At 36.9% G+C, this 17,143-nt stretch overlaps 1 protein-coding gene across 2 annotated transcripts in view; it reads right to left on the bottom strand.

Annotated features, from left to right (window-relative positions):
• Positions 1 to 17,143, bottom strand: part of Sclt1 (sodium channel and clathrin linker 1) — a 99,939-nt gene that overhangs the window by 39,981 nt on the left and 42,815 nt on the right. For both annotated transcript variants that reach the window (XR_009056279.1, XM_057756971.1), the window contains exons 10-13: positions 11,947 to 12,037; positions 7,952 to 8,043; positions 1,661 to 1,838; positions 48 to 146 (exon numbers count right to left, since the gene is read on the bottom strand). Coding sequence is in view for 1 of the 2 variants with exons in the window: in XM_057756971.1 (XP_057612954.1) it covers positions 48 to 146; positions 1,661 to 1,838; positions 7,952 to 8,043; positions 11,947 to 12,037 (460 nt within the window). In the remaining variant the exon portion in view is untranslated. The remainder of the gene's footprint in view (positions 1 to 47; positions 147 to 1,660; positions 1,839 to 7,951; positions 8,044 to 11,946; positions 12,038 to 17,143) is intronic.

Below are 17,143 nucleotides of genomic sequence, written 5' to 3'. Positions count from 1 at the left end.
TTAAATTCTTAAATCCTGTATTTTAAGTATAATTAAAAACTCCTTACTTCTTTCCTTGCTTTTACGGCAGCATCTTGTATAAGCTGGGAAATTGTTTTCTTCATTTTCTCTCTGTCATCTTCTTTTTGCTTCTCTTCAAGCAGAATCTTCAGAAGATTAATCACGGCACGTTAAACATCACATTTCACTGGGAACGTAATACAGTCTCTGACAGCAGAGTCTCATTCTAGAATGCTGGAATGTCTCCATTGACGATCTCGCATAAGTCATGAATGATAAACAATCTCCCCAGTACTGCCCACCTGTTCCTAATTAATTAATTCTTTGCAGAGTTTCTCATCACTTTTTTCATCTCCACAACTGAAAGTCTCAGGGTCATTCTGAACTTTTCTTATTTTTAATACATAAATAAAAATAAGCAAATCTTTTTCTTTTTTTAAAAAGAGCATTCTAGATTTTGAACCAGCAACCACATGATGGAAACCCTCTAGCAATTAAGCAATGAGTCAAGAGGAAAATTAACATAATAGCCATAGTCTGCTTCTGAAGGATTTACTGACTTAGGTGCTCTGCCCTCTCTCCATTACACACCACATGACATCTGATAAGTGTTTACACAACTATGGTTCAGAGGGTAAAGACAAATAACTTTGCCCCGTTCTTGAATTTTCTATCTGTCTTGGGTATGGAGAACAGTTTACAGGCACAATGTGTCTCCTTTTGGTGGTACATGTGGCAGGCAAATATTCTGTCACTGAGCTGTATCTCAAGACCTGCCTGCCTGCATTTAAACTAATCCAGGAATGGAGAGACAGAATTTACGTCACAGAGGGAACACTAACTGAAAAGCTTAAGCACTTCAGCATTTCTGTAGCTTGGATTTGAAGAGATAATTCTTCCCCCTCCACTCCAACAGCGTCTTACATTGTGGGACCCACTGGCCTTAAGTTCATTATCCTGCTCCACTTCTTCAGAGTGCTGGGATTGCTGGCATGTGGCACCTCATCCAGCTTCCTTTTAACTAGGCTTATAAAATTCAACTTATATTATTTCCATTTTTAGTATCTCTCTTGAAAAATCTACCACTTCAAGAAAGAAACCTTAATAATATACTTCCTTTATTCCTTGTGCATTTCCTACTGGAGGACTCTGCATATATTACAAATGCTGGTATACACATTAATGCTATAAAGAGCTCTACAAAAAAGGGGAGTAACATTTTACAAAATCATCTCCTTTTTGTCTTCTATTGATTATACAGCACAAGAAACAAAGCATAGTCCAGAACAGTACAGGAATCAAAGGGGCTAAGGGGCTGCTTGGAGAGGGAGCTGTACAGGTAAAAGGGAAAGCAACACGAGTAAGTGTCATCTGACTGAGTACACGCTGGTTAACGGCTTTGACAGCACAGAGGATGCGGGAGAGTGACTCGGGGTTCGGGGATATAAAAGTCTGATATCTAAATGCTATTTCTGAAAAATGACTGTTAGCATATTTTATGATATTACTCTTACCATCTAAAATATATATAGCATGATTATTTGATAATGGGAAGTGTAGTATTTTGTTTCCATGCATTGATTTGGTAGCTGATGATCCTTCTATTGTTAGGGCATGTGACGATCTTATTATTTATAAACACGCTTGCACATTTTCTTACCTGATTCTTTTTAAGGTTAGCTTCTTCCAAGAGTTGCATGCTATCTCTGGCTCTTGAAATAGCCTCATATTTCTCATTTTCTGATTCATTACACTTTGCTTGTAGCTCTTTGATCTGCTTTTCCAAATGTGTTTTCCCTGTTTTTAGTACGTTGGCTTCTTGAATAGCTATACACAGTCTAGAAATTAATAACCACAATATGAGAGTTAAATATTTTAAAGGGAAGAAATGGCATAAGAGGTTTACTAAACACTTCCATAGTGTGGTATTATGTGTGTTATTTTCACATGTATTTGTCATTTAAACCTTGATATAGTTCTATAAAAGTAGATTTTTACAAACTCCATTTTAAAGAAAACCATATCTAGAGAGTTTTAGCTTTTGATTAAGAATAAAAGGAGCAGCAGGTCTGAGACTAAGGTAAGATATTTTGATTCCAATTGTGTGATGACTCTTATGGTTTTTTGGTGTCTTTTTTGGCCTTGACACAGGAGAACTTGTTTGTGCTATTCTGAGGCTCTGTTTTAGGAAGAAGTCACATGGCTCCCATACTTTTTAATCTTGTGACGATTTCATAGATGTATACAATGTATTTTCACCATATGGGTCTCCCAGTGCTCTCCCCAGCTCTATTACTCCCCCTCAACGTGTTCTCCATCTACCCCCTAATTTCATGCCTATTTTTTCTTCCACTAGGTCCACTTTGTGCTACCCATATGGGAATGTGTGGGAGATCATTTATGGGATGTGGTAAACCCACCAATGGCCACTCCCCAAAACAGTTTTAATCTCCCTCTCTCAGTTGCCATCAAATGCCATGAGCTCCTCAGCTAGGGATGAGGCACTAAGAGTCCCTCTCCATTCCATGCTAGATTTTTAAACTGGCTTGATCGTCTGGAGGTCTTGCGTAGGCAACCACAGCAGCAGCTCTTGTCATATCCAGAAGCCAACCTTTTAGGGCACACCTCCTCATCCTCTGGCACTTATATTCTTTCTGTCCCTTTTCTGGGATCTTATCCCAGCCTCGGAGTAGGGGTGGGTAGGGATGTTTATATACTTGTTCTACCTACTGCCAAGCATTCTGAGAATAAATACCTACTCTCAGAACTTTGAGGAGTTATGAGTCTGTGAAGTAACCACTGTCTTCTGTAGGAAGAATCTTCTCTGACCAAGGTTGGGAGCAGCACAAGTCTTCTGGCATGTTCAGAGTTGTAGATAACTTCTATGCATAACAGATTACAATCATGTATTTGACTTTCAGCCATACATACAATGTGAATTCATGGGCTGTGAGTATTTAATCTTTCATAGCTTACTAATGACAATTTTCAAGATCCTCAATGGAACATTACAGAACTTACAACAAAACCAAAATATTCTAGCATAAGTGTTTGTAGTAAAATAGCAATTTAAGGCAGAGCTATAGAATATATTTTAAAAAGAAGCTCAGCTTTTCAAAGATAATTTAAAGTTATTGCCCCCCAAAAACTCGAGGGAAATTATATTTTCTCAAGTACTTTTTCTTTGTGTAACTATTTAGATATCTTTTTTAACATAAATTTTTATTCAACTTCATTATCCTTTTATTTTCTGCTTTAAAATGGAAAGAAAATTTGATTCTGAAACTAAAAATGCTATGCTGCCTTGGGGAAAGCGAAAGGCAGTAAACAACTTCCTTGTACATGAGAAAGATACCGTACAGTTTCCTGAATTGTTCAAATGTGCTTATATTCTGTATCTTATGATTATATTAGCTGAAGTTCATGCTTTGGACAGGGTCTGCTACATATCCAAGGCTGGCCTTAAACTCATGACTCCCAGTGCCTGTACTGTCTCCTTTACACCTCTTCCTGACCGGGATCTGTAACCTGAAGCCTGCCTGTTGCTCTCATCATTGCATTCATAACATGCCTTCATTTGTGATTTTGTCCTGTTTTATGACTACAGAAGCTTATGTACCCACTTCACCTCTATTTTGGAAGATATCATCTAGAGTAATCGGAATGTGTTCCCAGGCCATGGCTATTCACACTTAGCTCAGAACAGATTCACTCTTATTCTTTTTGATATGAGAGCTGCGATTTAGGTCAGCAATTACAGTGCTCAGTTTCTAAGAAAATGTTGTTTCATTATTAAGATGTTTAAGGTTTTATTTTCCAGATGATATTCAGACAGCTATTATATGATTGGAATAGTCCCCCTACTCATTGTCAATCACTATGTTTTGTTTTCCACTTCTAACCTTTGGTGCACTGGTGATATGACGCCGGCTGTACCTGGCCTTCGTTCTTCCCTTATGTCGATAATGCTGGGCTTTAGTTGAACTCCATGCTCCCAGGAAGACAGAGGAACTTAAGTAGTGCCCCATACTTATTCTAAAAAGTTCCTCTATTCCTTTCTAGAAAAGGGCAGACCCTGTACTCACATATGCTAAGATCCTTTATGATGTCTCCTGTAAGAGCCATTCCTCATTTGTTTAACTGCCTGTGTGAAACCTTTACCAAAATTTTAAAAAAGAATTCCCCATTATGATCATTCTTTCTAATGCAAAGTCTGATTTGTCTGGTGCTTTTGGTTTTTACAGCGCTAGGGAGTCATTAGACTATCTAATAAAACCTTGAATGAAAAACTTAAGATTTTATTTCTATTTTTTAAGTTATGTATCTATGTCCATATCTCTGTGTGGTTATCTGTATGTGTAATCACAACAGCTCAGAAGAGAGCATTGAATCTCCTGGAGCTGGAGTAACAGGTGCTTCTGAGCTGTCCAGTGTGGGTGCTGGGACTAAATTCAGATCTTCTGTAAGGGAAGCAAAAGCTCTAACTGCTTAGTCACCCTCCAGCCTCAAACAGAAAACTCTAAGTTTAGATCACTTTCACACCACTGGCGAGTGAGTGGTTTCACCTGCGAGTATAGAAGTTGCTTTAAAGAGTGTGTTAAGTTTTTCTTCAGGGTACAGAACATGACACAGTGGTTAAGAGCACTGGCTGCTCTTCAAGAGACCTGAGTTTGATTCCCACCACCCATGTAGTGGCTCAAAACTATCTGCAACCCCACTACAAGGAAATCCACACTCTCTATGCACTGCTTCTGTGAATACCAAGCAGGAAAGCAGTGCACAGACACATATGTAGGCATAACACCCATATGTACAAAGTTTTTCTCCAAACAATGCGTGGAAAATTATACCTAGTCTCCCTGGGATTTATTTTAATTCTTTCATAGATCTCTCAGCACTATTTCTGCTCAGAAGACACAGTAATAAGAATTCCAAACACACCTTACACATACTTCCTGAAGCCATCCAAAACATAACTATCAAAGACAAAACTGCTCACTACTTCTCTATCTTAGATATAATCATTATTGATTTCTTTAAAGGTCATATCCATTTTTTTCTGCCTTTGTTAGCTATTCTAAATCTTAAATGGCAAAATTCTTAGCATAAACAGTATATTTTAAAGTTAGGATGGGCAGACACATTATTGTCAATTATACTATCATGAATATGCCAACAATAAAATTTTATTAAACAAAAATTACTCATTTTACAAGTAAATAAAATCATTAAAGTGATTTCAATATCACACCATTTTTAACTTGGGTCATTAAAAAACTTTAAAGGAGTGTTATGGTAAAAATATGAACTATCAGGGTCTGGGAAGATCGCTGTGTCAGTAAAAGGACTTTCTATATAACCATGAGGACCTGTGTTTTACTCATAGTATCTATATAAGAGAAAGAGGTGTGGCAGTGTCTCAGGATCTTAGGGCTATGAATGCAAGGACAAAAGGAAGCTGGTGTTTGGCAGTCAGTCAGGCTAGTCACATATGGGAGCTACAGTTCTAAGTGAGACACTGACTCAAAAAATAAGGTAGAGAACAACAGAGGAAGACAGCTGATTCTGACCTCTGACCTCCACAAATATGTGCTTACATGCTACAAAACAAGTATGAAATATTAGAATTATGAGCATGTATCATCAGTTTACAAAAATAATTTTTAGCCAAGATTTAATAGCTTAAACATTAAAGTAAGGATATACTACTAACCCAAGAATATTCAACTGACATCTAAAATAAGACATCATTTTAGTACTGGTATCATGTTACAATCTACTTCTTAGTTTTAAAAAGGAAAAATACGTTCTCCAACTTAAATAAAGTTTACAATCTAATTTTCAAGCTATGTTATTCAATTTGCACAAAGAAAAGGGATTAAGGAAAAGAACTCGGGGACCATTTTGATACGCCTTTGTATATAGTTCAATAGTCTACAATAAGAAGGTTTGACATTTAACCTTTTGGCAGTCAACAATGGTGAGAGGAACAGCTAGAAGTTAGTGGCTGATGCCTGAGATACTAGGTATCTCATAATCATTGACACACTCTCAAAGTATTAAAAAAAAGGGCCCTCACAAAAGGCAAATGGTATTATGTTGTTGTTTTGATTTTTTTTTAACTTTTAACTTTTATACTCTTTGGGGCCTGCCACTGAGCTTCCAAATAAATACACAGAGTCTTATTAATACTCATAAAAGTCTGGCTTTAGCTTGGCTTATTTCTAGTCAACTTTTCATAAATTACTGCATCTACCTTTTGCCTCTGGGCTTTTACTTTCCTATATTCCTTTCTTTACTTCTTACCCCATGGGTTTGCTGTGTAGCTGGGGGGCTGGCCCCTGGAGTCCTCCTTTCTTTTTCTTGCTCCTCAATCCTCTCTTTTCAGATTTTTCTATTTATTCTCTGCTTGCCAGGCCTGCTACACTTTCTCCTGCTTTGCTATTGACCATTCAGCTCTTTATTAATAAGGCAAAGTAACACAGCTTTACAGAGTTAAACAAATGCAACACATCTTTGCATTCTTAAACAGATACTCCACAGCATAAATGAATGGAAAACATCTTAAAATAATATCCCACAACAGTATTGTCAAAAATACTATTTTATGATGGGCAGAGGGAGAGATCAGTGATCTCATCCAGAAAATGGATGAGAAGGGCAACTGGAGATTAGCATTTCCAAGAATATAGGAAAGATTGGTACTGGTGGCTTGATTTCTGGGGAAGAATAAAGTTAAGGATCAATCTGCAGCCTACAGGGCTTTCCTGTCAGACTTAACGTAGGAAGCAAGACTAATCTACAGCATTCAGCTCTTCGAGATAATCTTCTGGTAGGGTTTATGGCCTAAGAACATTAATGAATAGTTAAAATTGACATTTTCATTGCTTTCTGTTTCATTGGTTATTTAGACCTTAAATGTATTATTTGCTAAAACACAGTATTATGGAGGATTTGGTAAATCATCAAATTTTGTCAGATACTATGATTTAGAAACTTTAAACATTTTTCAGAAGGGCTTTCTGTTTCTAAAAAAACCTTGAAATACTTTAAAATCTGTAAGCTCACATCAAGAGGACTGAAAATGAAGATGAAGATGATTTTGGTGCTATAGCATTATAACAGAGGTCATAATGGAGACTAGGGGGGAGTCAAACTATTTCTCCTCACAAACCCAAGCCCCTGGTACCAGGGGAAAAGCTTATCTTCTTTTGCAGGCACCCATGGCTAAATTTACACATTCCTATCTTCTGGATTTAATTTCATCTTTTGTTTAAGTTGCAGTACTGTTAGGTAAGGCAGAGACAGGCTGAGGATTTCTCTTAGGTTTGGACAAAACTGTATATGTGTAAATGTATGTAGGTATGTATGTATGTGTGTGTATATATACACATTTTTTCCATTTATATATTATATTGTTTTTTCTTAATGTGGGTGATTGCCAGAGCCAGGTTTTATAGATGGTGACTCTAGTAACCATACTAACAGAATGTCCTGGTAACCAAGAGTTTATTTCTTTTCAAAAAAGTATTAGTCTAAATTTGGTGCAAGTGTTTGTTCTCTCAAAATTGAAACGAATCAATGCTTGGGTGTCTAGACTCTAGAAGCATTATATAAATGATTTTTTTTCTTTTTGAGAGAGTCTCTCTACATAGGAGTTATTCTAGGATTCACTATGTACACAAACTATCCTCAAACTAACCAAGATCTTCTTGCTTCTATCTCTTGAGAGCTAGGATTAATGGTCTGAGCCACTATTGCCATCTAAATGATTTTTGAACATATGTTCAAAGTATAATAATAATATAATTTTTAAAACAATGTTCAGATTTTAAGCCCATGGCTATAGTTTTGATTTAGCATTTATAAAATACCTATTCCAATAAATAAAATTGAAACTCTACTATATATCACATATATGAAGCATAGGAGACACAGTTAGAAGCATTACCTTGACTCTAACTGTTTTATACTTGATTGTAACTGTTGAACTCGTCTATCCGATGCTTCCTCTTTTCCCTGGGCAGACATAATATCTTCCTCCTAGAAAGCAGAGAACCCGAAGCGACTTGAAGCATCTGATAATGTAGTACACAGGCACCACTTTCCAGCATGACGAACGCTGGACTACAAAGTTATGTTACTAGAATTCTAATATGTAAGTTTAAAGATGTGTATACACACACACACACACACACACACACACATACACACACACCATACATACTTTGTTAAGTAAACACATATAGTACAAAGAGAAAGAGTTTGGGGGCAAATTTTATCACTACTATATTACACTATCAAAAGAATTACTGCAAGTAGATTTCTTCCAATGTTTCAGTGTTTCCATTGTACCTCCGGCCAAACAAGGCAAAGGTTCCAAATGTGGCCACTCTGCTGTTACAATATGCTCTTAACTATTTCCCATGATCTATCAAAGTAACATAGGGCGTTTTCTGACAGTGATGCTTTGAACTATTAACAGGTTTTATTTAAGTCATCTTTCTAGAAAAGCTTCTTGCCCATCCTTGCTTGCCTTGCTTTATAGTAAATACTTTTAATGATACCATTTTAATTTATTCATTATTTTTAACAGTATCTTTGAAAAAGTTTTTTCCCAGTCAGGGTCTTCCTATGTAGCATTGCTAGTCTAGAACTCACTGTGTAAACCAGGCAGGCCTTCAGTTTGGGGCAGTCTTCCTGCTTCTGTTTCCCAGGTGCTGGGATTTCAGGTGCAATCTACCAAGTGTGGCTTAACAGATTCTTTTAAAATTAATGTTTCGAGCAGTAGTAAGACATACTATTTTGGACTTACTACTTGTGGTTTATTTCCTATATCTGAGTTGTTACTTAGTACTATTTCCTTTGGTCTCACAAACATCTCAGGGAGAAATAAAAGCAGCAGGCATGGAGGTTCATGCTTGTAATCCCAGCTTTTGGAGTTTCCAGATGGGAGTATCAGGAGGTCAGACTCAGTGAGACATGTGATTGAGCAGTCTGAGCACAGCTTGAGTTCCAGTAGTTCCTACCCCACGAAACTGAACCAACCGAGCAATATATAAACTTCCTTCAGAATGTTGTGAAATCCAAGTCTTCAGGAGTGAATTGTTATTTAATTGGAATGTCTTGCTTTCACTTTTGAAATGCAGCTTCACTGGATATAGAGCCCATTGAGAGTTGTTCTCTTCTTCAGCATTTTCCATACATTGGGAATGTTTTCTGCCTTCACAGCTTCTCGTGGAAAACTCAGCCATGATCCTTACCACCCTTCCTCTGTCTAGGTCACCTGCCTGTCCTGCTTTCAATGTCTTTTCTTTAAGACTGTCTATCAGTGTCTATCATGATTCCATAGAGATGGTTTTTGTTTTTGTTTTTTATTTTATTTTTTTAAAGACAGGGTTTCTCTGTGTAATAGCCCTGGCTGTCCTGGAACTATCTCTTGTAGACCAGGCTGGCCTTGAACTCACGGAAATCCGCCTGTTTCTGCTTCCAGGGTGCTGGGATTAAAGGTGTGTGCCACCATCACCTGGCTGAGATGTTGTTGTTTATTTATCCTCTTTAGGGGTCATTAATATTTCTGTTAATGTTTTCTCCTAACTTCATGTTGTTTTTTGCCTTTCTCTCTTTTTTATGGAACTCCAATTGCACTTACGTTGGACTACTTCATACTAGTATACAAAACTCTTAAATATTTGAACCTGGTTCTTAGACAAATAAATTTCTAATGCTCTCTGTTGAACTTCCTTGCTTATCCTAATTTTTAAAATCTATTTTTGGGCCTATCCAGTGAATTTTTTTCCAGTTACTATAAAAGCTCTAGACTTTTTATTTTAGAAGTGTTTTCTTGCTCACAATCAAAATTTTCTACCTTTTCCTTCATTTAGACTTTATTTTTCTCTAATTTGGAAAAAAGAAAACAATTTCTTAAGCAGTATTTTTGAGACAGGATCTTATACAGTAGTTCAGGCTAGTCCTTAAACTCACTATGTAGCCAAGGATGATCTTGAACTCCTCATCTTCTTGCCTCTGTTTCCCAAGTGCTGGGTTCATAGGTGTGTACCACTATGCTATGCCTCACTGAATTTTATTCTTGTATTCATTTATCTATCTATCTATTCATCATAGTGCTGCAGGGAGACTGACTAGACCCTGCTCACTATATTATTACTTTTCTCGGTGCTGTGACAAAAACAAGTGTAAGAAAGTTTATCTCAAGCCGGGCGGTGGTGGCGCACGCCTTTAATCCCAGCACTCGGGAGGCAGAGGCAGGCGGATCTCTGCGAGTTCGAGGCCAGCCTGGTCTACAAGAGCTAGTTCCAGGACAGAAACCAAAAGCTACGGAGAAACCCTGTCTCGAAAATCCAAAAAAAAAAGTTTGTCTCAGCCTCTGTTTGGGGATCCGAGTCCTTCACAGCAGGGACGACACAGAGCAAAGAGCACGGAGTAGTTGGTCATCTTTCACCATTAGTCAGGAGTGCAGAGAATTAAATCCTCGTGCTCAGCTCACTTTTTCCTCTTTATTCAGTACAGGAATTCAGTCCATGGGATGATGTTGTCTGCTCCCCTCTATTAACCTAATACAGAATTTCCCTCAGATATCCAAAATGTTTTTTCCATGAGATTCTAAATCCCATCATGTTGAGAAGATTCATCATTACACCCATGCAAGGCAAGTAACAGACCAATGACTACTGAGCTGTGTCTCCAACCCATCTTAAACATAAATGTAACAATCAATTCCGAGTGCTCTGTCTTCTACATTAAACAACCAGGTCCACTGAAAGAAAACTTTTATTGATGGCATATCCTTACTCCCCCTAAGCCTTGCCCTTCAAGTACAGATTATACCTTCCTGCTTAGTAATTTTTGGTTGAAAACTGGCTATGGTCAACAATATATTGAGGACTAATATTACGGATTACAGCGAGGTGTTATTCAAGTGGGAAACAACTTTGCTTATATGTGATCTCTGAAATTTGTTCTACAGTGCACAGCGGTTAGGATCTGTGACTAGTTCTTGCTGATTTATTTCCACCTTTGTTTTTATATGGGCAGGTTCTATGGAGTGTCCCCAACCTAATCTGAGGGGCAATCCAGATGGGGCAGAGGTAGGGTTTACTTTCTCTGCGATTTCCTTGATACTAGAAATTTATTTTCTGTAATTTCCAACTTTGGGGTTTGTCCTCTATAAGATACTTCAAAGAAGATATTCTCTGAAGCTCAATGTATTTCTAGGATGTACTTGATCACTGTCTTTCTACATCACTGAGTGAGGTTTCAGTCTGTTCTCGACTGTCCATATGTGAAACCTGGCTATCAGGCAAAAGATTAATAAGAATCTGTACTAAGAGGAATGGTTTCTTTTCCTTTCATGGTCTTCTTGTGGTCAGCGTGTCCTTTTAAAATGGCCAATGGCTCTTGCAGGCCTAATCTTTGGGTTTGAGTGCTTAATCCACTATAAAGCTATTTTTTGAAAAGTCAAATGGAAGAAACATCAGGCTGGAAATCCAAAATTCAGGAATTCTTACTTTTTTGTTTCTATTTTATGTTTTCCAAGCTTGGAAAAAAATTATCTGTGGGAGAGCTCTTATGCTTCTCTATTCTACTCTATCACTACAGGAAATCTACAATCAACTTCTAAGAAATCAGGCTTAGATATCGTACAGTAATAACTATCAGAATTTTAAGGATAATATCCTTCTAAATCAAAAGCCTGGCATTTCCTCAATATCTTTCTTAAAGTTCTCTATGATTTATTAGCCTGTTAAGACGACAAAAACTTTAATAAACAATATACACTATGGTTTTAGATGTTTATCTTCCATCTGCATAGGATAAGTTACAAAAAACTTGACTATAAATTGCATTTTAATGATCTGTTCACACTATGATGTTTTAACATACTATGCTTCAGTCAATGGAAATAAGTGTTTTCCAAGGTTATACCTTCTTCAGCATCTGTTCTTGAAGACCTTCAGTCACTTTAGTTAACTCTTCCACTTTCGTGACTGCAACTCTCAGATCTAACTTGGCTTGCCTGAAAAAGAAAGAAAATTCGTATGTTATGTTAGAAAGTTCAAAATTTCGTAAAATCATTACCAATGTTTATGTAACTAAAAATGGATCCCAAAGGTAAATTTGGAATCATTTTCTTATTGCTAATAAAATACATGTAAAAGCAAATAGGAAAAATATAGCTACTTCTAGAAGGATATAATGAAGAATACTGTATTTGGACAAATTACATTTAATGTATAAACAATCTTATGCATTTAATTAAGAACAATTTGATCATCGTTAAATGAGAATTTCAGTATAGTAAGAATTTAACTATATTTATACTTTCTTCAATTATCTAATTAGAAAAATACTACTGATTGGCTTCTGTGAGAATGAACTTAAAGCTTGAATGTCTATCAGCCCCTGGAGCAATGATTACAAAACTGGGTAAAATCTGAATACTCATAGCAATTTAGTTTCTTACCTTCAGAAAGATTATAATGTTGCTTTTTCTATTTGTTTCATGAGTCATTGGACAAGTAAAAGTAAGGTACATTAAAGTGCCCAGTAAACTCTAATTAAATGTAAGACTGCAAACATCTGCTGGGAGAATCGCAGCATGCGGAGCACTGGCATCCTGAGCCCAGCGCTGTTACTACTAGTGATGAACCGCCCGACCAACTGTCGTGAGAACAAAAATTCTCTTATTAATAGATCTTTTCCTTATTTTGATCTGATTTTAAGTAATCAGGCAAGTTGTCAAGTACATATTCCTCTCTGTTTTCATGGCTCAACCTTTAGCACCATTATCACTTCTAAGGACTGATTCCCCAAACTCCTCTTGTGTTTTATTGAGACAGGATTTAAAGGCCCGAAGCTGGTCTGAACAACGATCCCTGGCTTCTGTTCCCTACCCTCAAGTGTTGAGATTACAGGCAGGGGCCACCAGGCCCAGCTTCAGGCTTAAAATTCCACCTTAAAATTTATTTCTAGATTTCTCAGTCAAAATGGAAAGTTTTATTTTCATTATTTTTGAATAAAATTTTATACTGCTGTATATGGAAAAAGGGTCACTATCAGTCAGCCCCAAAGTCTCATCTGCTGGAAGTTCCTCCCATGTACTCTGCTGAGGTTTAACAGAGAACATACAAGACGTGTGCTTCCTGAGGACACTCTTTTTCCATTTTTATTGCATAAGTTTCTCCCTCTTTTCCTAATTTTTCAGCATTTACCAAATTAAAAGTTTTCCCTTGTTAAGTTTTCATTGGTTTTTGTCTACATATCCCAGTTGCAATCCTTATAATAATAATTTCTTGTATATTAACAGATTACATTGCATTAAAATTAATACTACATGGATTCTTCCTTGTGGAACTATGAGCTCACAGAAGATGGAATGCAACTCAAATAAACGCATGCAAAGCAGAAGATGAAAACATCACCTATAAGCATTGCTGTGTCTTCATGTTTTACTCATTCACTGTTCATGTATGGACAATCCTAGAGTAATGATTTTTGGAAGCCTTAATAAAACACACACACACAATTTACTACTATCGAAGTATTGGGCCTCTCCTATTAGGCTGGACTGGCTGGCCAGTGAGCCTCGGGATCCCCGTCTTTATCTTCCCAGCACTGGAATATAGCACCCTGCCTATCTGTCTGTTTTATAAGGATTTTCTCATGCTTGCATAGGAAGACTTTACTAACTGAGCAATCTCCTTTGCTCCCTAAAATAAAATATTCTTTCTCCCCAGAAGCAGAGTAACTGCTATAGAAAAATACAAAGTTTAGTTAGGTAAGATGGTACAAGAATATAATCCCAGCACACAGGAGGCTGAGACCAGAAGATAACAAATTGGGATGCCAACCTAGGTCAATTTGGGGCTACCAAGCAAGACCCTGGTAAAACAATAAAAACCCCAAATAGCTGACCTAGTAATTCAAGTTTTGAGATCAACAGGTGGACCAACACAAAATATATGTATTTGGGAAACATTATTTTTGATATTAATATTTTGATATTAATGAATTTGGGTAGGATAGACTTTAAGAAAGGAGGAACTGAGTAAAAGCAATAGAAATTTAAGAAATATCTATTTTCAGTGGGTCAGATGAGGACATCAGGAAGATAAAGGCGGCTGAGAAGTGGCCCCAAAGGTCAGAGAAGAAAATCAGAAACAAATACAAAATAGAAGAGGAAATTCTACAGTAAGTAAAATAGATTCTTCAAAGTAATTTTAGGGGATGGAAGAGGAAAACTATAACTCGAGAATTGTCAGCAAGTTCTGACATAGGAGGATTCAAAAGATCCTTGCAAAAGGGAACTAACATTTAGGAATACAAGGCATAGTTATAGAAATGCTATGAGAAAATACTTCCTACCTAGATAGATCGGATGCTAAAGGAGAATGGATGACCTTCTAAGACAGTGTTAGACCCACTGGAGATGAAGAAACTAAGCTTCATGCAATTAGCAACTTTTCAAAACCCCCCACCAGTAAACAGCTGCTTGTCTGAATGTCCCCGTGCTCTCACAACCTACATGCTAAAATCCAGTGACAGTCCAGCCCTGAGACAATCTCAGGTGATGGTATCAGGAGGTGGGATGCTCTGGGAGGGGATGAGGTGGTAGTGGAGCACCTTCCACCATATGAAGACGCACCAAGAAGGTGCAATTTGTAAACCAGAGCCCTCGTGGACATCGAACCTGCTGGTGTCTTGATCTTGGCCTTGCCATCTTCTTGAACTATAAAGAAATAACCTATTTCACTCTATGATCTTGCCAATCAGCTGAACTGGACTAAGGCGATGTAGGAACAAAATGTAAGCGCAGGGCAGAGCACACAGTCTATGCTTCTCACACAGCATACCAGACCAAAGCACAACCGAAATAGCTGCAAAACTGCAGAATATTTGCCAAAGACAGTTTTAAATATCAGTAAAACATTCTTAAATAACCAGTCATTTCTTAGTAGATTTAGAACTTATGGATAACACTGTATATTTTTATTTTCCCTTTGTCCAACTCCTGAAACAAGAAATCTTAATATTAGTTACTGCCAAGGTCTACTCATGACTCATGCATGTATTCTACAAGTAAAATGGAATAGTCATTGTTCTTCAAAGTGAAAGAAAAATAAAATTTTAAAGAAAACGTATAATATAGCCATCCCTTAGATAACATTAAGGTTAAATATCATGAAGAGACAGAGAAATGGCAGGCAAGCTCTATCCTCAGCCTAGAACCTGTTTTCGTTTTCTATGCTCAGGAAGCTAGCTGCCAACACATAAGGAGCTGTCTGGCAATTCTATGACTAAGCACATCTGCTCAAGGCCATTTCTCACATAGGAGAGATTCCAAGAGACACGATGAATCAAAACTAGTGGTACATGAATTCCAGATTCCCACAGCATTTTATAATAGAAGACACAATATTATTCAAATTGAAACATGAAACATCTGAGAAAAATCTGTTATCTCAGTTAAAATAAAACCATTACCTGGCAAAAGTACATTTTAAAAATAAGTGGTATATAAAAGTTACTGGCACACATACATTTGGGAAAAAAGTATGCATTTGTAAAAATGTCTTGAAATGAACACAATGAATATACATAAACTTCAATTTATGTAATTTATATATTACATTCAATATGATAGCACGAGATCAAGAACTGCATTTTATATCATCAGTTCTTATGATCTTCAATAAAACTATTCATTTATAAATGATTTCATGATCAGTTTTAAAATGTCTTGGATTTTACTTAAATATTGATAGCACTAAGCATTTACCTTTGTCACTTACTTAAGTTTTGATATTATTGGTAATAAAATAGATATAAGCAATACAGCTTAAAGGCTGGATCTGTAATAGAAAAAGGAATGTTTTCTGATATGAATGGTACAATGTTTTTGTTTACTACATCAAAATGATTGATCAGGTGTGCTCATTTGGCAATCACACCACTATGTAGTCATCCATTCCTGAGTAGCTGAATATAGCATATAATACAAAGATTTTTTGAATAATGAAACCCTAAGAAAGCAGTTGTACCTCTGAAAGATTCTAGAGCAAGGGACATGAGTAGAAAACCCATAAAAATAGATTAGTTTATTTTATCATTTCAACAAAGGACAATTCAGTTATTTAACTTGATAAGTTAATCACTCAGAATATTTTCTTATCATCTTTCATGGACCCTACAAGTTGGCGAGACGAAAATAGACAAATTACATACAATAAAGTGTTAATAATACTATAACAGACCAACATTCCTACAACTCTACTACAGAGGAAGCACATTGAGCTTTGAATGGGAATAAAAAGATTTAGAAAAAGTTATCTAAAATTACGTGACACTTGAGCTGAACTTTTAAAACTGGGAGGACATTTTTTAAAGAAAGGAATTTTAGACAATCTTAACAACTTGAGCAAAACAAGCTACAATATGGCTTGTTTGGAAAAGTGAAACTAGTTCAGAAGCTGAAATGAGGAGTGGCCTGCGGTCAGGCCACAGAAGACTGTCATTCTGGGCAGTCACTGACATGAAGCAGCAGCATCAAAAATTCTTTTGAAAGAGTATTTTAAGAAAAGGACAGAAAAGGGGAGGGAAATGGAGAGTCAGAGGGCTTTCTGCAGTGGCTCACATGGGAGAGGCAGCGAGGGCAGTGCCGACACAGCGGTAAGAAAGCGAGACCCTTTAAACGTAGAGCTGGGAAACGTAACAGAGTATGATGCCTCCTGCTCTTCTCAATCAGCGACTGGATGGCACTATCTACAAACAGAAAAAAAAGGGTTGGGAGATAGAGCAATAAGCTCAATCTACAGTCCATTGTGTTTTAAGGCCCTCTGACCACTTGGACGGAGATAATCTACAGTACAATGAGTTAAGAAAAACTTAATGGTATCCCACTCATAGAAACTACTGAAGAGTCAGGGATGCGATGGTCAAACAATTGAGGAGGATCATCTCACATAACCCACAAATTTATAAGTACCTTTTCTGGTTCAGAAACCATGTTATATAGTTAAATCTACAATAATTATTGGGAGTGATACAAAGGAGTAAACTCAAGGCTTTGCATGTGTCAAATAAGAACCCTAACACTGAATTATATACCTAGCTCCAAATTCTC

The sequence above is a fragment of the Chionomys nivalis genome, chromosome 24, assembly GCF_950005125.1.
Source record: "Chionomys nivalis chromosome 24, mChiNiv1.1, whole genome shotgun sequence".
NCBI classification, from domain to species: domain Eukaryota; kingdom Metazoa; phylum Chordata; class Mammalia; order Rodentia; family Cricetidae; genus Chionomys; species Chionomys nivalis.
The sequence above is the reverse complement of the archived record's forward strand: the minus strand, read 5'-3'. Positions and strand labels throughout refer to the sequence as shown.